Source organism: Camarhynchus parvulus, chromosome 1 (assembly GCF_901933205.1).
Source record: "Camarhynchus parvulus chromosome 1, STF_HiC, whole genome shotgun sequence".
Lineage (NCBI taxonomy): Eukaryota > Metazoa > Chordata > Aves > Passeriformes > Thraupidae > Camarhynchus > Camarhynchus parvulus.
In genome coordinates, this window is record NC_044571.1 from 92,984,290 (window position 1) to 93,000,497 (window position 16,208).

Sequence of the window (16,208 nt, forward strand, 5' to 3'; positions counted from 1 at the left end):
GTGGAAAGAAACTATTTTTCCATGAGTGACAACTCAAAACAGGTAAAATAAATGAAAATTAAAATCAAATAGCTTGCTACTATAAATGTCCTACCTCCCTCCATTAGAGAAGATTAATCTAAATAAAAATGGAATGTCAATTCAAAGCAGAATCATTATCGCTTAGGAATAAGGCATCCCAGGTATTAAATAACAGGGAATCAGCATTCATTGTCCTGTGTACAGAGGACCCCAAAACACTGATTCACACTGCCCTATTCTTGCCATTGATGTTTATACCTTTGCCCAAGTATAAAACCAACACAAGTACAGCAACTTACATTTCACTAATCACTAATCACATTTATGTTGCCAGCTAACTCATCATATAAAATAAGAACAAAGGACTAGAGACTTGTGTTGCTATAGGACATGAAAGAACACAAGCTCACACCGCTGTTCTCAAGGTGAAGAAAAAAAGGGAAGTTTATTTTCTGACTCCAATATTTATAGTTTTTTAAAAGTGACAGCGGATTGGAGGGTGACAGTGCCACCTCTGTAATGACACTGGTTACCTCAACAGTCTATCAACTTTCTCTTCCTCCATAAAGGAATGCAAAACAATGAGTTATTTACAGAAAATGTGTGAGAAAGTTCACTACAAGAATGTCAACATCAGAAAACTTAGAAAATCTTAAAAAACCAGGGTGACAGACTTGGACAACAAAAAGCAAACCTAGACAATTCAATTTCAAGGCTTATTTCTAGAAACTTCTAAATAAGGAGAAGTAAAACCAGCAACTCTTTGTAGTTATGTGCAATCAGTTCAGATTCACACTCTTGAAAGCTTCTCCCCTTGCCCATCCCTTAAATCACAAATGTCCTGCATTAGTTCCTTTCCCAGTATTTAATTTGTCCTTTTGTATATCTGTTCTTCCCTATCTGTCCACTTTTGAGTACGAATAGACTTGCCTGAAGCCCCAGGTTAGCTACGAAGCTTGGAAGTCTAACTGGAGAGTGGGAGGTGCAATTTGTGGAAGAGTAGTGGGCCAAATGAAATTATGGAGAAGCATCTGTAAGGACAAGACTGGGTGCTGAGGCTCTCTAGAATTTACATCAGGCTGTTAATGACCATCAAGGTGATACGCAACATTTGTCCCCAACAAGCTAATGAATGCAGGCTGCCCTCTACAACAGAGTGGTTCGTAAATGTGGAGGCCAGTTTTGCTTGGTATTGACTCTTAACTGAGTTTCACACAGAGCCTACCTCCAATGTTATCTTTTCTTTTTTTGTTTATGTTCTATTTCATTGATAAAATAAGAAAGGTCAAGAACAAGAGAGGAAAATATCCTCAGATCTTTGATTCATTTTCTACTCAGCTCAGTATTACAATTTATAATAAATTCTTCTTTATGGCTTTTAAGTGTTATAGGTTTGTCAAAAAATGTCCACTTTTGCCTCTCAAAATCTTCACCCCTTCCCAGGGAAACTGGTTAAGCAGACTTGCACTTGGTCAACAGTGAGGAATTGCAAACATCACCTAGAGTGACTTCTCCTCTCTAGAGGACTTCTTCACCTCCTAGGAGACCTCTTCCTCTCTTCTGCCCTCACTTACTGAGCTGTCAGGGCCCTTAATCTTTCCTTTCCCTATCTGATTCTCTTGCTACCTCTGTCTGAATTAGCAGACACGTCTAAAAGCTTCATGCAAGTTTGCCTGGCATGGGGTACTCCAAGTAGAATGCAGTAGAAACCCTACAAGTATGGGTGTGGATGAAATCATGAGCACTGCTGATAATAAGATGTTTCTGACTAGGATGTGGTTGTACTAAGAATCTCATCCATATACTAGCAGATGGAAAAAGACCCTTTTGACTCCATGACCATCCCACCAGCTCCTGGAGTATGAGAGAGCTTTTGTCTTGTGAGGTTTTCAGCTAAAGTTGGAAGCCTCCAATGACCTGGCCAAGTTGCCCCACTGGAGCTGTCCGTGCTAGTGTGACTGAAAAGGTTAATCACTATCTTTAGCACATGCAGAGCTTGGGGAGCTCTCCCTCCAAGTCTCCCAGCTGGCAGAGACTCTCCTGCCACCACGCAAAAAAGGGCTGATGGCACCTCCATCTAGAGAAACAGGAACTTCAGTAGGAGCTGCAGTATTTCCAAAAGCTGATTGGAAGCAAGAAAGAGGGTGTTAAGCAAGAAATTCATCTCCCCCACCCCCAAAAAATAGCAAGGGGATTCCCTCGTTAACTCCTATCTAGTCCCCATACCAGCTCTTGCTCCGAGGAGACCGAGGGAGGTATCCATTTCTGGAGAGGCCCATCCCTAGCGAGGCCCCACTCACCTGTCTTCTCTTCGGTTTGGCTGCTCTCCACTGTCTCCATTTGGGGTTGCGCTGTTGCCTTGGCAGTAGCATCCTCTGCGGCAGGGGTGGTGGTGGCAGTGGTGTCAGCAGCAGGCACGTCGGCTTGTTTAGGCTCCTCTTTGTCTTGGGCTTCGTCAGCCTTCAAGGACGGCGAGTTATCAGTGGAAGCTTTAGTGGCACTTTCCCTTTCGGGGGCAGCGGCAGCAGCGGTCTTTTCCTCTGAGGAGGCAGCGGGAGTGGCAGCCTGTGGGGCTGGCTGCTCTGAGCCCGTGTCGGCGGCTCCGTCTCCTTTTTTCTCCTCCGCTGGCGCGCTGCTGTCTTTGCTGCCCTCCTCCTGCTGGGCACTGTCAGCGGCGCCTGCTTCTGTGGCAGCAGGAGCCTCGCTTTCTTTGTTCTCGGCCGCTCCGCCAGCAGGGCCTTCCTCCTTCTTGTCGGCGGCATCAGTCTCAGATGCTGGGGCATCTCCCTTCTTCTCCCCCTTGAGCTTTTTCCTCGTTATGTGTCCGCGGAAGCTGGCCTGGATTTTGGTGGCTGCCTTATGAGCTTTATCTTCTGGTTTGATGCCATCTTGCTCAATCTTTTGGTCTCCGTCCTCATTTTTTTCAACCTTTGAAGAAGAACAAGGGAGGAGGGCAGAGGAGAAAAGAGGAAGATAAGTTAGGATTTCTTCAGGTGCAGCAGATGCTCTAATTTTATTCTTTCCTCTCCTGCTAACCAGTGAAATGTTTCAAAACAGCCTTTCCATTTGGTATGGGTTTGGAGCCAGGGGGCCCTAATTTCATCCAAAGGCTGGACAGACATAGGTCTCCAGCCAAACCTCCAGCCAGAGGTTTGTAATAGAAATTTAAAGCACCTCATCATCTCTGTCAGCAATGCTGAGACCATCTTGGCTGTGTGGAAAGGCTTTCACCAGCTGGCTTGTCTCTATTCCCATGATTTATTTTCCCATTCATTTTGAAATATACCAATTTTTTCCCCTACTCATTTTCAAAAAACTCTCCTGAGGGAGATTTTCACAGTCCTTCCAAATCCACCTCTGCTTTTAAGACAGTGTTTCTTTTTAATGACACCTTGTTTCGCAGGTGTGTGACTCTAATGACACCAAGTGCTTTGTCTTTTATAGCTTTTTGGCTGGGATTGCCAGCAGAGAATGGGATTGCTGCTCGCCCCGCCGCAGTTCCGTGCTGTCAGACACACAGGGATATTCACAGCGTGTACTCCTCACTAACGCCCTGCCTGCAAGCGCTCCAAGCGCTCTGCCTTTGCTCTCCACTCATGGTTTCACTGAAGGATTAATGGGCAGATTATTATCACTCTTTCCAATTTCAGCTGACTATTATTATTTCTCTGACTATTGGGGGGAATTCAGCCTTATAACAAAGAACAGGCATTCCCTGTGTTTTTAGACTTAAATTGTGCATTAAAGTCTTAAATGGGACCAAAACAGAGCCTGTGCCTCACGCTGGTCTGCTGCAGAGAGATAATGCTCAGCTTATAAACCTTCACTGAATCTACAGGACAGACCATGCTTCCCCCCAATAATTTAGCAGGCCTTGGGCAAGTAACAGCTCAGCAGCATATTGATGAAAGGACACTATTCTATTAATAGTCCCATTGGGAAGCATTCAAAAGACCTACTTGGAAGCAGAGCCGCTGGCCTCTGCTTTCTGCACCTGGTTTCCATCACTGGCTCAGGTCACAAAACAAAGAAAACAAGCTGACTGGGAAAGACAGAAGCATTTACTCCTGCGTGGGAAGTGGGAATTACTCCTTTGGCCATTGCAACTGGGATGTGCCATCTGGGGAAAGGCTCCAGACTAGAAAAGAGGGGACAACCTACAAACATGTTCAGTAAAAGAATGGCAGGAAGAAGGGAAAAGAAGCCACTGCAAGTGTGTCACTGGAAACATCATGACTATGGAGAGGGGGAAAGAAGAGTGGCCACAGCAGCAGCAATTCCTGGGAAACAGACTGGAAGTGATCACTTCCACAGCACAAGACAGGGCCAAGCACACGTGGGAGTGATGCTCAGCCAGGGAAAAATCTGGTGTCCACTGCCATGCCAGAGGTGGTACCCACTATGTCCCCCTGGGTCCCCAGTGAGCACAGATCCCTCACCCTAGCATTGGTGCCCATCATTCCTTAAGTGGGTAGGGTGGTCAAGGAGTATGCAGCCCCAAATCATCTAGGAAAAGAGCCACCCTACACAGCTGTGCAGGGATGTGGATGGGTCTGTACACAGCAGGAAGTGAGATGGAAGGGGCACAGGATGCTTATGGAGGGGGTGAAAAAGGCTGTGAATGAATATGTAAATGGGATTAATACACAGAATTCTGCTCAAGGAGTTTTTCTGCTCCTGACCACATCCAGGGAGAAAATGGTCGTTGCACCAATCACAAGGGTGAGCATTATGTCTACACTTCCTCAAGTGCATTAAATGACACAGTATGGAAAGTGGGCTTTTCATGTTTATCTCAGCTTGTCAGAGAGCAGGTGATGGTTACATGCAAAGACAATACAGGCACCAGCAGGCTGCAGCCATTTGTGTGTCTTGCATAGCTAGCTCAACACCGTTATTCAGCATCTGGGTAAGCTTTTCAGCCTACTTCAGCACAAGGAGGTGGAACCAAATTGGAAGTATGTTTAAACTAGCCAGATAGTGCAGAGCTCCACACAGGCTCATCCATCCTGTTCCTTAGACAAGTTTTGCATCTCGCAGTAAATCCTGTGTTGCTGTGGCAACCTAACTGCTAATACCTGAACTAGCTGGTTTAAGGAGATCTTGGATATGCCAGCATTATACCGTAGCCACAGCAACATGAAAATAGACTGGTACTCCTTCAGAGAACCGTAGGACACTTAAATGCTGTAGCTTTGACTCCTTCTCCCCAAGGACTGAGGCTAGTCTCAAACAGCAGCAAGACTGGGAGACTGGAGCGACAATTTAGACACAGCTACGAGGCCTTTAGGTTCCAGTCCCCACGCATGATTCCTGTGAAACCGTTAGTGAATGTGGCAGAATTGTTTATCCCTGGACAAACAACAAAAACATTGACTGAAGGGAGATCTCTCTTGCCACTGGCCTTGTTGCTCTCATATCCCACATACTTCCTACACCAACCAAGACAGCTATTACAGGTCGTAGACTACTGCATGCCTAGCTTTCTGACTCCAGAGGAGCTGCCCTGTTACCTAGGCTATGCAGCCCTGTAAAGGTTTATCTCCCTCCCCTGCTAGCTAGGGCCCAGGGCACAGTGAGGCACAGTGGTGGCCCTGTATCCCTGTCAGCCCCTGACCTGGCAGGGGATGGGAGAGCACTTCTCTCCAGGGATGTCAGACCAAACCTCCCACCTGCACCTGCAGCATAGCAGAGCTAAAAGGCTCCTTTGCTATTCCAGTGACATCATTGTCCTCTTCTTCCAGTTGGGATGACATCCACTTGAGTCCTTGCCAGGTCCCAAGTTGTGCAACTGCAAAACGTATTTCCAGTAGGGTGCTTTCAGCATAATTTCAGATACAAAAGATAAGAAACATGAGACTGGGGAAGAGGTGGAGTTCAAGATGCTGGATGAAAGAAATGTACTAATAGTTTGTCTTTGCCAACTGTGGCCCTCAGGAATCTTGTTTCTATTCAGTCCTCCCCCAGTAAAGCATCCCAGGCATTTGAAATTACTTTTTTTTCAGGCTACTGCCCTGCAGCTACTTCTAGGGTAGGACATGGTATCCATAAAGTATGTGTGTCATGTTGTGTAACAATGGGTTGGGTGAGAAACAGGTTGTTCAGGGGGAAACTTCTGTTCACAAAAAAAAAGGCCCAAGGGTGTTTTCATCTGTGGATTATGTGCACAGCAGATAAACCTTAATTAAGGAAGTGCTCAAAAATAACCTGTATACAGCAGAAGCATCTGGAAAGCAATTTGTCTTCCTTGGAAAGCTAAAAGGGTGAGTCAGCCCTGCCAGGATGCATTGAAAACCATCTCAGTGGAAAACAAGAAATCTGTCTGTCTTATCTATCTCCCAAGCATTCATGACATCTTGTCTGTAGTATTGTGGCTAGAATAAAGTGACTCTTATTACTAGCGTTTGCATGGAATCTAGAGTTCTCAGCCAGGAATCAGGTCTGGTAGGGATAGGTTTCAGATCTAGTATTCCATCACCTCCCTCCCCTTCATTTACACATCTATTTGTAAAGTAAACTCATACTAATACTTAATACTGACATATTCATGATACTGTTAGGGTACATGCAATGTATTGCCATTTTACACAGAGCAACTGTCCTCTGTTTCATTTAGTTTTAAATAAATCATAGATCCTGTAATGGCAAAATGGTATCACTGAGGCAGGTGGATGAAGAGCTAAACAGATCTATAAAAGGACATAGTCAAACATGTCCATTTTTTTCATTTAGACCATCCTCACATACCCAATGAAGCCAGTGTGCAAAGCTCTGCCTTTATGAAACGCACATTTATGTCTCTATCTACACAGCCCACAGCATCTTTCCAGTCGTAGAGGGATGATCCTCTCACCATCCCCATCTGCTTGTCTGCCACACCTCCAGGTTTCTAGGACATCCCTTCCCATGCAGACTGTTCCTGTAAGTGAGAATTTCCTTGCTATCATGTACGTGAGAGAGTAGGAGATAAGAAATTAATGTTAAATCACAGATAGGGCAGAGGTTAGTTCTCAGGTACCAGGAATGTATACATTTTCTGGAGCCATGACAACAAGATTTCTAATCTCTGGCTGCTTTTACACCTTCCATCTCCAAACTCACAGCTTATTGGGGGGGCAGTGTCAAATTATAGCAAAGAATTAAGGAAGTATTACTATTACCTCCAGACCCTTTTAAACGTCTCCTGTGCTGGTATTTCAGGAAAGGAGAAATGGAGAACCTAGATATTTTCTAGATGTTCCACGTGTTTGCAGCCACATACAGGCAAAGAAATGAGAGGACTGAGTGCTTTGGTCCTTGCTTGCTGTTAGTCCACTTGTCTCTCATGGTGTACCTCATTGCCTTTCCTTGGAAAAAATAATCACATTGCTTCGTGTTGTCACATTGCTGGGGTGAAGAGGCCAAGAAAGAACTTACTGTTTCACTGAAAGGTGTTTGAATATTACACAGCTTCCTCTGCTTCTCTCTCTAGCTCTCCTTTTCCTGGTGTTTCACTGCCCTCCAATATATAGCATGTATCAACCTCCTTAACATGCATCCTAGCATCAGGTTGCTTTATGCTATAGCTATGCTATATGCTTAGCCTGGTATCCTGCTTATTTCTTTCCTTAGTTAGAAACTCCTCTTCAACGTGACACCAAATCCCAGAGCCCTTTGATACATGTGGCCATCTCCCAGTATTTTGAAAATAATGTGCTGGGAGCCCAGATTTAGGACTTACACACCTTTCACCAGACAAGGCATCAATACTGGCCAGAGCCTGGACATCCATAGGACCACTGGCACTTATCAATAACACACTTCACCCATTTTACCCAAGGGAAATACCATATCTGATTATTATTGGGAAAAAAAAAACCCAACAAAACAAACAACTGTGTTCTCCATGCAAAGGAGTAAGGGCCCAAAGTCATTATTTTCTCATGACACCTGTGCTAAAGTACGTGTGGAAACCTTTCTTTCAGTTATTTACGTGAACTAGTGCTGAATCACAAAAGCATCTGACTTACTTGTGGAGTTAAGATGCATCTCAGCCCATGCTCTGTTCTTGACTAGAACACAATGTATGCTCTTACTCAAGGCCACTTAGGCCTAGACTCACTAAGAAATTTAGGGATCCAACTCCCAGTGATTTCCCAGGTCTGAGTCACCTCAGAGTTTTTCATGGGCCTGGCTCCCCATGACCTGATTTGTCTCAGAGACGGCATTTAAGGAGCAGAATGTATTAAAAAAAAACGACCAGCTGTCTCCCCAGAAGGAGCGAAGCGTGGACACGTGAAAGAGAGAAAAGGCTTTCACGCTTTGGGAAGTGAGGAAACAATTTAGCACACAGAACAGCTTTTTTAAACCCAGTTAAATGGTGTGAAGACACCTGGCTAGAGGATGGCACCTGTCAGCACAACCTGTCTTCAAGGCGAGGAAACAAACAGAGATCCTTTATTCTCCCAGGATGACTATGGTGATGGTGGGTAAAACACCCTTGAGAAAGAAAAGGTTAATTCATCCCTCTGAAGGCCTATGTAGGATTGCTCCCCAGGGTATAACTAGCAGGGTTTCAGCTCTCCAGTTTCAAATCCTCTAACAATAGGGTTTCCACCCTTTCCTCTACAAGATCCTCCCATATGTAGGAAAATTCCCCTCTGTTTTGTGGTGCCTAGATTAAAATGAGATGACAGGCAGGCAGATGGACGGATGTTATTCACTCGTGTACAGTGGCTGCAAAGAGAGGTAGAAGACAACCTAAGCTAGACCTATTTAGATATTTTTAGTGATCCTTCTCAATAAACCCATACTCTCCTCACCTGTTTTGTGACTCTTCCTTCTGTTTGTCACCCTGTTTCTATTACGCTGGTGGTCAACCACAGTGTCTTCTACCACCCTGAAGCTCCAACAGCTCCAGCAGCTAAATGGAAAAAGGCACTCACTACTGCTTATGTTACCTTTGCAGGTCAGATGAAAGAAAGCAGACCTTGCCCCTGAAGGGGACACAAAGTGGATGATGTTCAGGATGATGTTCATGGTTCTGGAGCAGAGAAGCTCACAGGGGAAAACACTTGCCTTGGGTCTGGTCTGGGCTCTATGGTGGTTGCAGGGCACAGGCTGCCCTCACTCATCCTTCAATTTAAAGTACCCAGAGTCTCAGAGACAGGACTGGGCTGGAACTTGAGAAGGTGATGTTTTATAGTTCATGCCAAGGGTGTGTGTATACCCTGGGGTGTGGCCTAAGTGTATGAGGGCACTCCAGGGCACAAGGTCTGTGGTACTGTGTCAAAGGTCTTGAGTGTTTGGCACAATCAACATCTGTGCTCTCGCTTGAGGTTGGATCCTGGTGTATACTGTACTGTCAGTTTTGTCTAGTCCCCTTTCTGGAGGGAAATACTTGTGTCAGTCCAGAAGGAACCAGTCAGCAAGCATTCAAATCAAGGGATCAAAGCCTAGAAAGGAAGCAGGAAGATATCCAAGCTGACAGTGTAAATCTACTACCAAAATAGTAGATTGAAGAAATTCAGCAGAAGGACCAGGCAATAAATTTCTCTTGAACTATGATTTTATTAGAAAAGTCCATTCAAAGAACAGATTATTTTTGATGCAGATGTGCTTAGATAGAAATGAAGCTTGCATGTCCCTGGACTAAAGAGAAATTTTACCTTTTTAAGCTCAGACTATGTGGTTTGCTTGGTTGGGTTTGGGGCAGTTTGCACAAGGATGGTTGCTGCTATGTGGACTATTTTGAAGTAGCACCTTCAGATTCTGAATCCATAAGTCTGCTGACCATGAGCAGGTAATGAAACACAGAATTATCAATGTCTCTCCCTCTCTACCTTTTGTCTCCCAGTCTCTTTTTTCCCCTTTTTTTAGTTTTGGACTCCACAAAATTTTTTAGGGAATTGTTATATAGCCTCTGGTGGCTCAGAGTGCTTGCCGCTATGAGAGCTGGACACATTTGCTTCTGATCGAGCTGCGCACAGGGCACAGAGGCTAATTTCCTGCTCAGACTTGCTCCCCTGAGATCTTGGGCAGACAGCTGCTGAGATTCCCCAGAGTCCAGGCTTATGCAAGGTCTCCAGAACAACCTCCACAGGAAGCAGAAGCTTATGTCCTGCTCCTACCCCATTCCCTCCATGGCAACACAGGGCATCCCATCCTTCAGGCCTGTCGACAGCACTCAGCTTGGTGTTGTTTGCAAATATGCTGATGGTGCACTTGATCCCACTGTCTCTGTCACTGAGGAAGACATTAAATAGCACTGGTCCCCATCTAGACCCCTAAAGGTCACCATTTGTCATCAGTGTCTACAGGGGCTTCAAGCTGTTGACCGCTACCCTCTGCAGGTAACTGTCCAACCAATTCCTCACCCACCGAAGAGTCCTCCCATCAAATCAATCTCTCCAGTTTAGAGAGAAGGATGTCATTCAGGACCATGTTAAAGGCCTTGCAGAAGTCCAAATGGTGACATCCATAGCCCTTCCCCTGCTCACTGGAGTAGTCACTCCATCACAGAAAACCACTAGGTTAGTCAGGTGGGACTTGCCCTTTGTGACACCACCACTGCTTTATACTGAGCACCTGCACAAAGAAGAAAAGGTGTTTCTTCTCCTGAACTGCAGCTATAGCTGGAGTGAAAACCTATGGCTGCCACCTGTGCCTTCAGTCACATACAGCAATTAAACTTCAGGAGGGACAAAGGTGTGTATCCCAGCTGAAATTACAGGGTGAGTTGAAGAAAACAGGATCTCAATCAAACAGGATTTTTGATTGAGATCTAGCAAGGCCAGTAAAGTACTGCTTTTCTTACTGTTGCCTTAACCTCTTGGTCAGACCTTTGCCTTTTGTTTTTCCAGCTCTCTTGAAAGAGAGAGCCCCAAGCATCACCTTTAGCCAACAGCTTCCCCATTCCCTGAGGAGCACCATACAATCTTTCAAATCATCGGAGTTGCTCTTAGCAAACCCAAAAAAACCCAGAGTTGTAGATCTACACAATTTGATAAACTGGCTTTAAAACAGAGTTCCTCTCCTATAGCCTCTTCAGCTTTAGTTCTAAATAGACCAATCCCACAACCCCGCTGCAGAGCTGAGCTCCACATGTATCCTGACATTGTATCCCCAAGGTGCAGCAATCCATTGTGAAGGCTTCTACCTATCAGTAAGACTCTATCTCCTCACTGGGGCAGCTGGCTTTTTATCAGCTTCTGGTTCTGATGGATTCAACAGATCTCACTGGCATGGCCTCTCCTCAACCAGCCAGGAGTAGCCCTACTGGCTCTGCTCCTTCCTCCATGGGATTTCCTGACCCTGTTAACACCAGCCTCAGTTTCACTAGGACAGGATATCAGCCTAACTGCTAGAAGGCAGAGAATGAGGGTGTGGAGTCTGGATCTGATCTTCATGGAAGTTCCATTTATTGATTTGTGTTGTGGACCTTCATGCCCACTGGGACTTGACTGACCCAGAGACTGCCCTTATGCATCCCCTGGCTTGCCCTGGCCTTTGTCGCCACCCACCTTTACTTCAGTGGCACTGGTGTTGATATTTGCTACAAGGTTTCTGATATGACTGTTGTGACAATGACACGTGTGTCGTTGAATTCATACACGTGTGTGTATGAGTTCACCACAAGCAGTGGGTAAGACATGCACCTGTCATGGATCTGACTTCTTCACAGCAACTCTAGGTCTTGGATGCCAGGGACCTTTCAGAAAACCTTATGTGAAATTATCCTTGGCCTACATTTACTGTTCATTTCTCATACATGTTTAAAGTAGAAGCAGAGAAGGTGAGACATCCATATCTCCTCCCTGCTTAGGCAATACTGCAGGTGAGAAAAGGAAGAGTTAGACCTACTTTTAAGGTGCCAAATACAGGAGGCAGGTCACTGGTCCCACTGCTGACTCACAGAAAAGTGTGAGAAGACCCAGACCATCTTTTTCTATTCTTCTATTCCAACTTATTAACTGATCAACAGTTGTATGGTAATCTTATTTGAAGTCCAGTGCCAAAAGCAATGTCAGATGATGAAAGTGGAGTTTCATTTCATTGATTCCAGAGACATTTTGCTAGGGATAATTTTTACAAGATCTCTGTGGTCCACTGCTCCAAACAACTTACAAATGGAGACATTGTTAAGTTCCAGAAGGACTCTGAACATAATTAAATTAGTATTTTTAGTGCTGCAAGAACCTCAAATGGATGATGTGTAGCTCAGTAAAGCATTGTACAATATTTAAGCCATGCTCTTATCTACTTTCTCCTGTCAGTGCAGGATGAGAACATCCTTAAGGAGGGCTTTTCAGGTCTGCCAGAACCTGAAAAGGTCTCCAGAGGGGATGTGTATGACACAGCTTCTTTCACACAAGCATCTGGGCTTCACTGCCTGAGACCATGCCCAGTTTGTGCAACTCCAGTGCTTCCCAAGGTCTGTAAAACTGATCAATCAGGCCTGTGGTTGCAGCTGTCACTCTTGAGTGGCAGAGTCCCAAGGGCATAATGTTGTGCCACACCCCTCTCCTCTCTCCCCTCTTCAGGTGGGTTGTCTCCAGAGTACAGGCATGGTTTTGACTGGGGAGATCCTGAATGCAAGATTCAGCAACCCCAGGGCTTAGTCACTTCTTCTAGACCCTGGCACTGAGCTATGGGAAATGCTCATGTGGCTTTGAGCCATTTTGTTTCCTCCTTTGCTCCTTTACTGTATTCAGCCCTATTGAAAAGGAGGGAGGGGGAGGCAAGCCTGCAGTGCCTGCTCCAAAAACCCCTTTGTGGACCCTGCTATTTTAATGCTATAAAGCCCCCCGGCCAAAGGGAACATGTTGAATAGATGTGCTAGGGAAAAAGCCCTTGGAAAAAGTCTTTAGATCCACCACTTATAAGGGCTAGTATATCACAGGCACATTTAAATAGTCATCCAGATCTTCTAGTCTTCCTGCTGCAAGACAACTCTTATTTATTTCAATTTTTTCACTGCCTGGGCTTCCCATTTTAAAGTTGTTATTAAAAAGGGGCTTCAATGAGTATTTAGTATCTGGCCAAAAAGGTCTCCTAGTTTTTTTTCATCCTTCAGTCAGGAAGCATGTCAGTAGCCTCAAAGAACGGCATATCATGATGTCTTTTCCCCAGGCACACAGTTCAGATAACTCTGCAACTGGTGCATCTGTAGCAGAACTCTATATCCAGAAACCCCTGGAGCCCAACCTGTGGGGGCCTTTACACTGAGGCCCCCTGGCAGAGAAGCTGAGGGAAAGGGGACCCTGGTAAGGACTCCTAGGATGGCTGGGCAGACAGAGTGCACAGAGCTACTTCCACATCTTTCTGCTCTGATGCAGGTGGGATACGGAAAGAGAGTTTCCATCCCGGGAAGGACTTATGGGTTTCTGGAATAGGAACCTTCTTCTCTCAGGAACCCATGCAAAGCCAGACAGAAAGCACTAGGAAGCTTGAACAGTTGATCTAACGTCAGAAAATGGACAGTGCTTCCTCTTCTCTCAGTAAGGGCCAGTTCACACTGAGTGGCTTTGTCACACACTAAAGAGGAAACAACTGAAAATCTCCAGGGTCCTGTAGACCCTCCTGTACAATGCAGCAGGGCTGATTTTGTTCATCCACCCTGCAGGAGGGTGTGGTTTTTACCAGTCTTTGGACATTTGCCCCAGAAAACGACTCTCTGGGTTCCTATGGCAGTTTATTCTTTTGGTGAACTAAAGAATTCCTTCCAGCGTTTCAGCCGGCCCCTGCATCTTGTCCATGCCAACATTAGTTTGTTTCTGCTTTCTTAGTAACCCTCCTTCATATATCAATAGCTCTCAGTTGTCATACCAGCTCCCTTGTCAGATCACACCTCCTAGCCCTCTTAAACCCTAACCAGAGATCTTACTTGATTGATTACTGAATTTACATTTGTTCTACTTAGAAATTACTAAAATGTCTCCCCAGCTTTAATGAATAATGAAACACTACACTTACAAAAATAGTAATTAGCAATATAGCTCAAAATAAATCAATGTGTGGATCAGACTCCCAAAGGCAGAAGGAAAAGCTGCAGCCATTAAAATAGGTGGAGCTGAAAATAGCTAAGCACTTGGGGAAAAAGAAATGGAAAAAAAAGCCTAAAGGAACTTATGAATGGCTGTGCCCTATAGATAATTAGCAATCCACACAGGTTGGATTGCTAACACTGTCCTGAGTCTGACTGCTCCGTTTCCTGTCAGTTCCCTTCAAATACTATTCAGCACATTTAGGAGTTTTCTAAGGATGTGAAGCAGCTGGAGCAGCCAAGAAAAGTAAGAGGAAACAGAAGAATATCAAACTCTCATCAGTGGTTGTCCAAGAGTTTCCATCAGAGCTCCTATCATTCTTCCTTGCAGATAAAGGAAGTGGTGCCCACTCTAAGAAAAACCAAATGTATAAGGATTTATAACACTGACAACCATTACTATTTCCACATCCTTGGGGTGGCTATCCCTTATGGTATTGGAAAGGAAGTAATAAAACAAGCAATGGGAGACAAGACAATGGGAGGATGTTGAAAGGGCATAGGGAGCTCACTGGTTTACAGAGGAAAACCAACTCAGATATTACAGCAGCCAGCTTGTTTTCCCCTAGCACCACCTAAATATAGTGTTATTTTTTGGTAGAAAGTCATTATTCTTCTTCTTCAAGAAGTCACAGAATAAGGTTGGTTCTTGCCAGATCAACTTATTGACCCTTTCACAATAAAAATACCAAATTGTTCATAAGACACATCTTTGGAGTCAAGCAACTCATAGATCTGCTCAAACAACCCACATTATATCATGCAAATGTCTATATTACACAGCCAGGTGATGTCACTTCTTGTACTGTACTTTTCATATTAACCAGTCCCTCTGTCGGGAAAATAGAAACAATGCAAAAATCATGCAAATTCCATCACAGTGAATGATTATCTAAAATTTTAGCCCAGGAGTGTAGTAGTGGTTTCTTTTTTTTTTTTTTTTTTTTTTTCTTTTCTTTTTTGGTAATTCTTTCTTTTCCCTCCTTCCCAGTCAGGGCGAGGAAATTATATGGTACAACTATCACCAACTGCATGTCACAAACATACACATATGTATAAACATAGTGGAGTAAGTGAGCAAATTGCAACGAATACACTGCCTGAAGTCAGTCTGCATAATGAATTCATTAAATCCTACTGAAATTAAATCAGAAATTAATCCCAAATAAAGAATACTTTCAAACAGATTAAATTCAACAAGACTCATTTGATCCTTTCCAGAAAGAATGAGTTATGAATGTACAAACACTTGCTGTACTCTCTCAAACCAGCCATTAAGTTTTTGGAATCTGCCGGATCCTTAGAATATCTGAGGATACTCATGTAGGATTGCACCTGCTGGGGCTTTCAGGTGACTAACACTTTGATTTCAGTGCAAAGTAGAGAAAAAAGTTTCTATATGTAATTTCCTTTGGTGGAAGAAGCAATTATTTTGAAGCCTGAAGAAAATATAACACATTCCCCCAAGATGCCTGCTTTACAGATTGTACTCTCACAGAACTTTACCACAAATTATTAACATTTTAGTATACATTCCTATGCTTTAGCTCTAATGGTTCCCTATAAATTTGATTCAAAGAAGAATTAAAGGGCCAGGTTTTAAGGAATGAATGGTGGGATTTTAACAAATGCCTCATTGCCTTAATCCTTTTGAAACCAGTGCAAATTAGGCACCAAGGCTCTCTGAAAATCCTGCTAGGCTCCTGCCTATATAAATCTTATTTGTTAGGGCAGTTCTGTAAATTACCTAATACCACCCTGCCACTGTTTGGAAAAAGGCTTGTAAATATCTGCTGTGAGATTGAAAAGTAAAACAAAGTAGCTTAAAGAAGACTTAAAGCCTTAGTAGGAAATCTGGATATTTGGAGCTTAGGAAACTTGAGGGTATAAAGGGATTACACTAAAATCTTGGTCCTAGTTTTTGCAGTTGGAAGTTGAAAGTTAAAACACAGGAGGGAGAAGTTTGTTAAAGCAAAACAGAGGATCCCAGGGTTAGGGCAGCTAACAGATGGCTGTCCTACACTCTGCCCCACCTTTGCTCCTGATTCCTCTGTTATCCTGGCCTGTGATTTTCATGGGGTCATTCCAAGTGACAAGTTCTGCATCTCTGAGTAGCTGACTTCAGACACCTTGAGTCTGATTTGCAGCAGTGCCGAGCACTCAG

At 44.3% G+C, this 16,208-nt stretch overlaps 1 protein-coding gene across 1 annotated transcript in view; it reads right to left on the reverse strand.

Moving 5' to 3' along the window:
• Positions 1-16,208, reverse strand: part of GAP43 (growth associated protein 43) — a 58,226-nt gene that overhangs the window by 24,969 nt on the left and 17,049 nt on the right. The window contains exon 2 of the mRNA XM_030944724.1: positions 2,322-2,949. Coding sequence (XP_030800584.1) covers positions 2,322-2,949 — 628 coding nt within the window. The remainder of the gene's footprint in view (positions 1-2,321; positions 2,950-16,208) is intronic.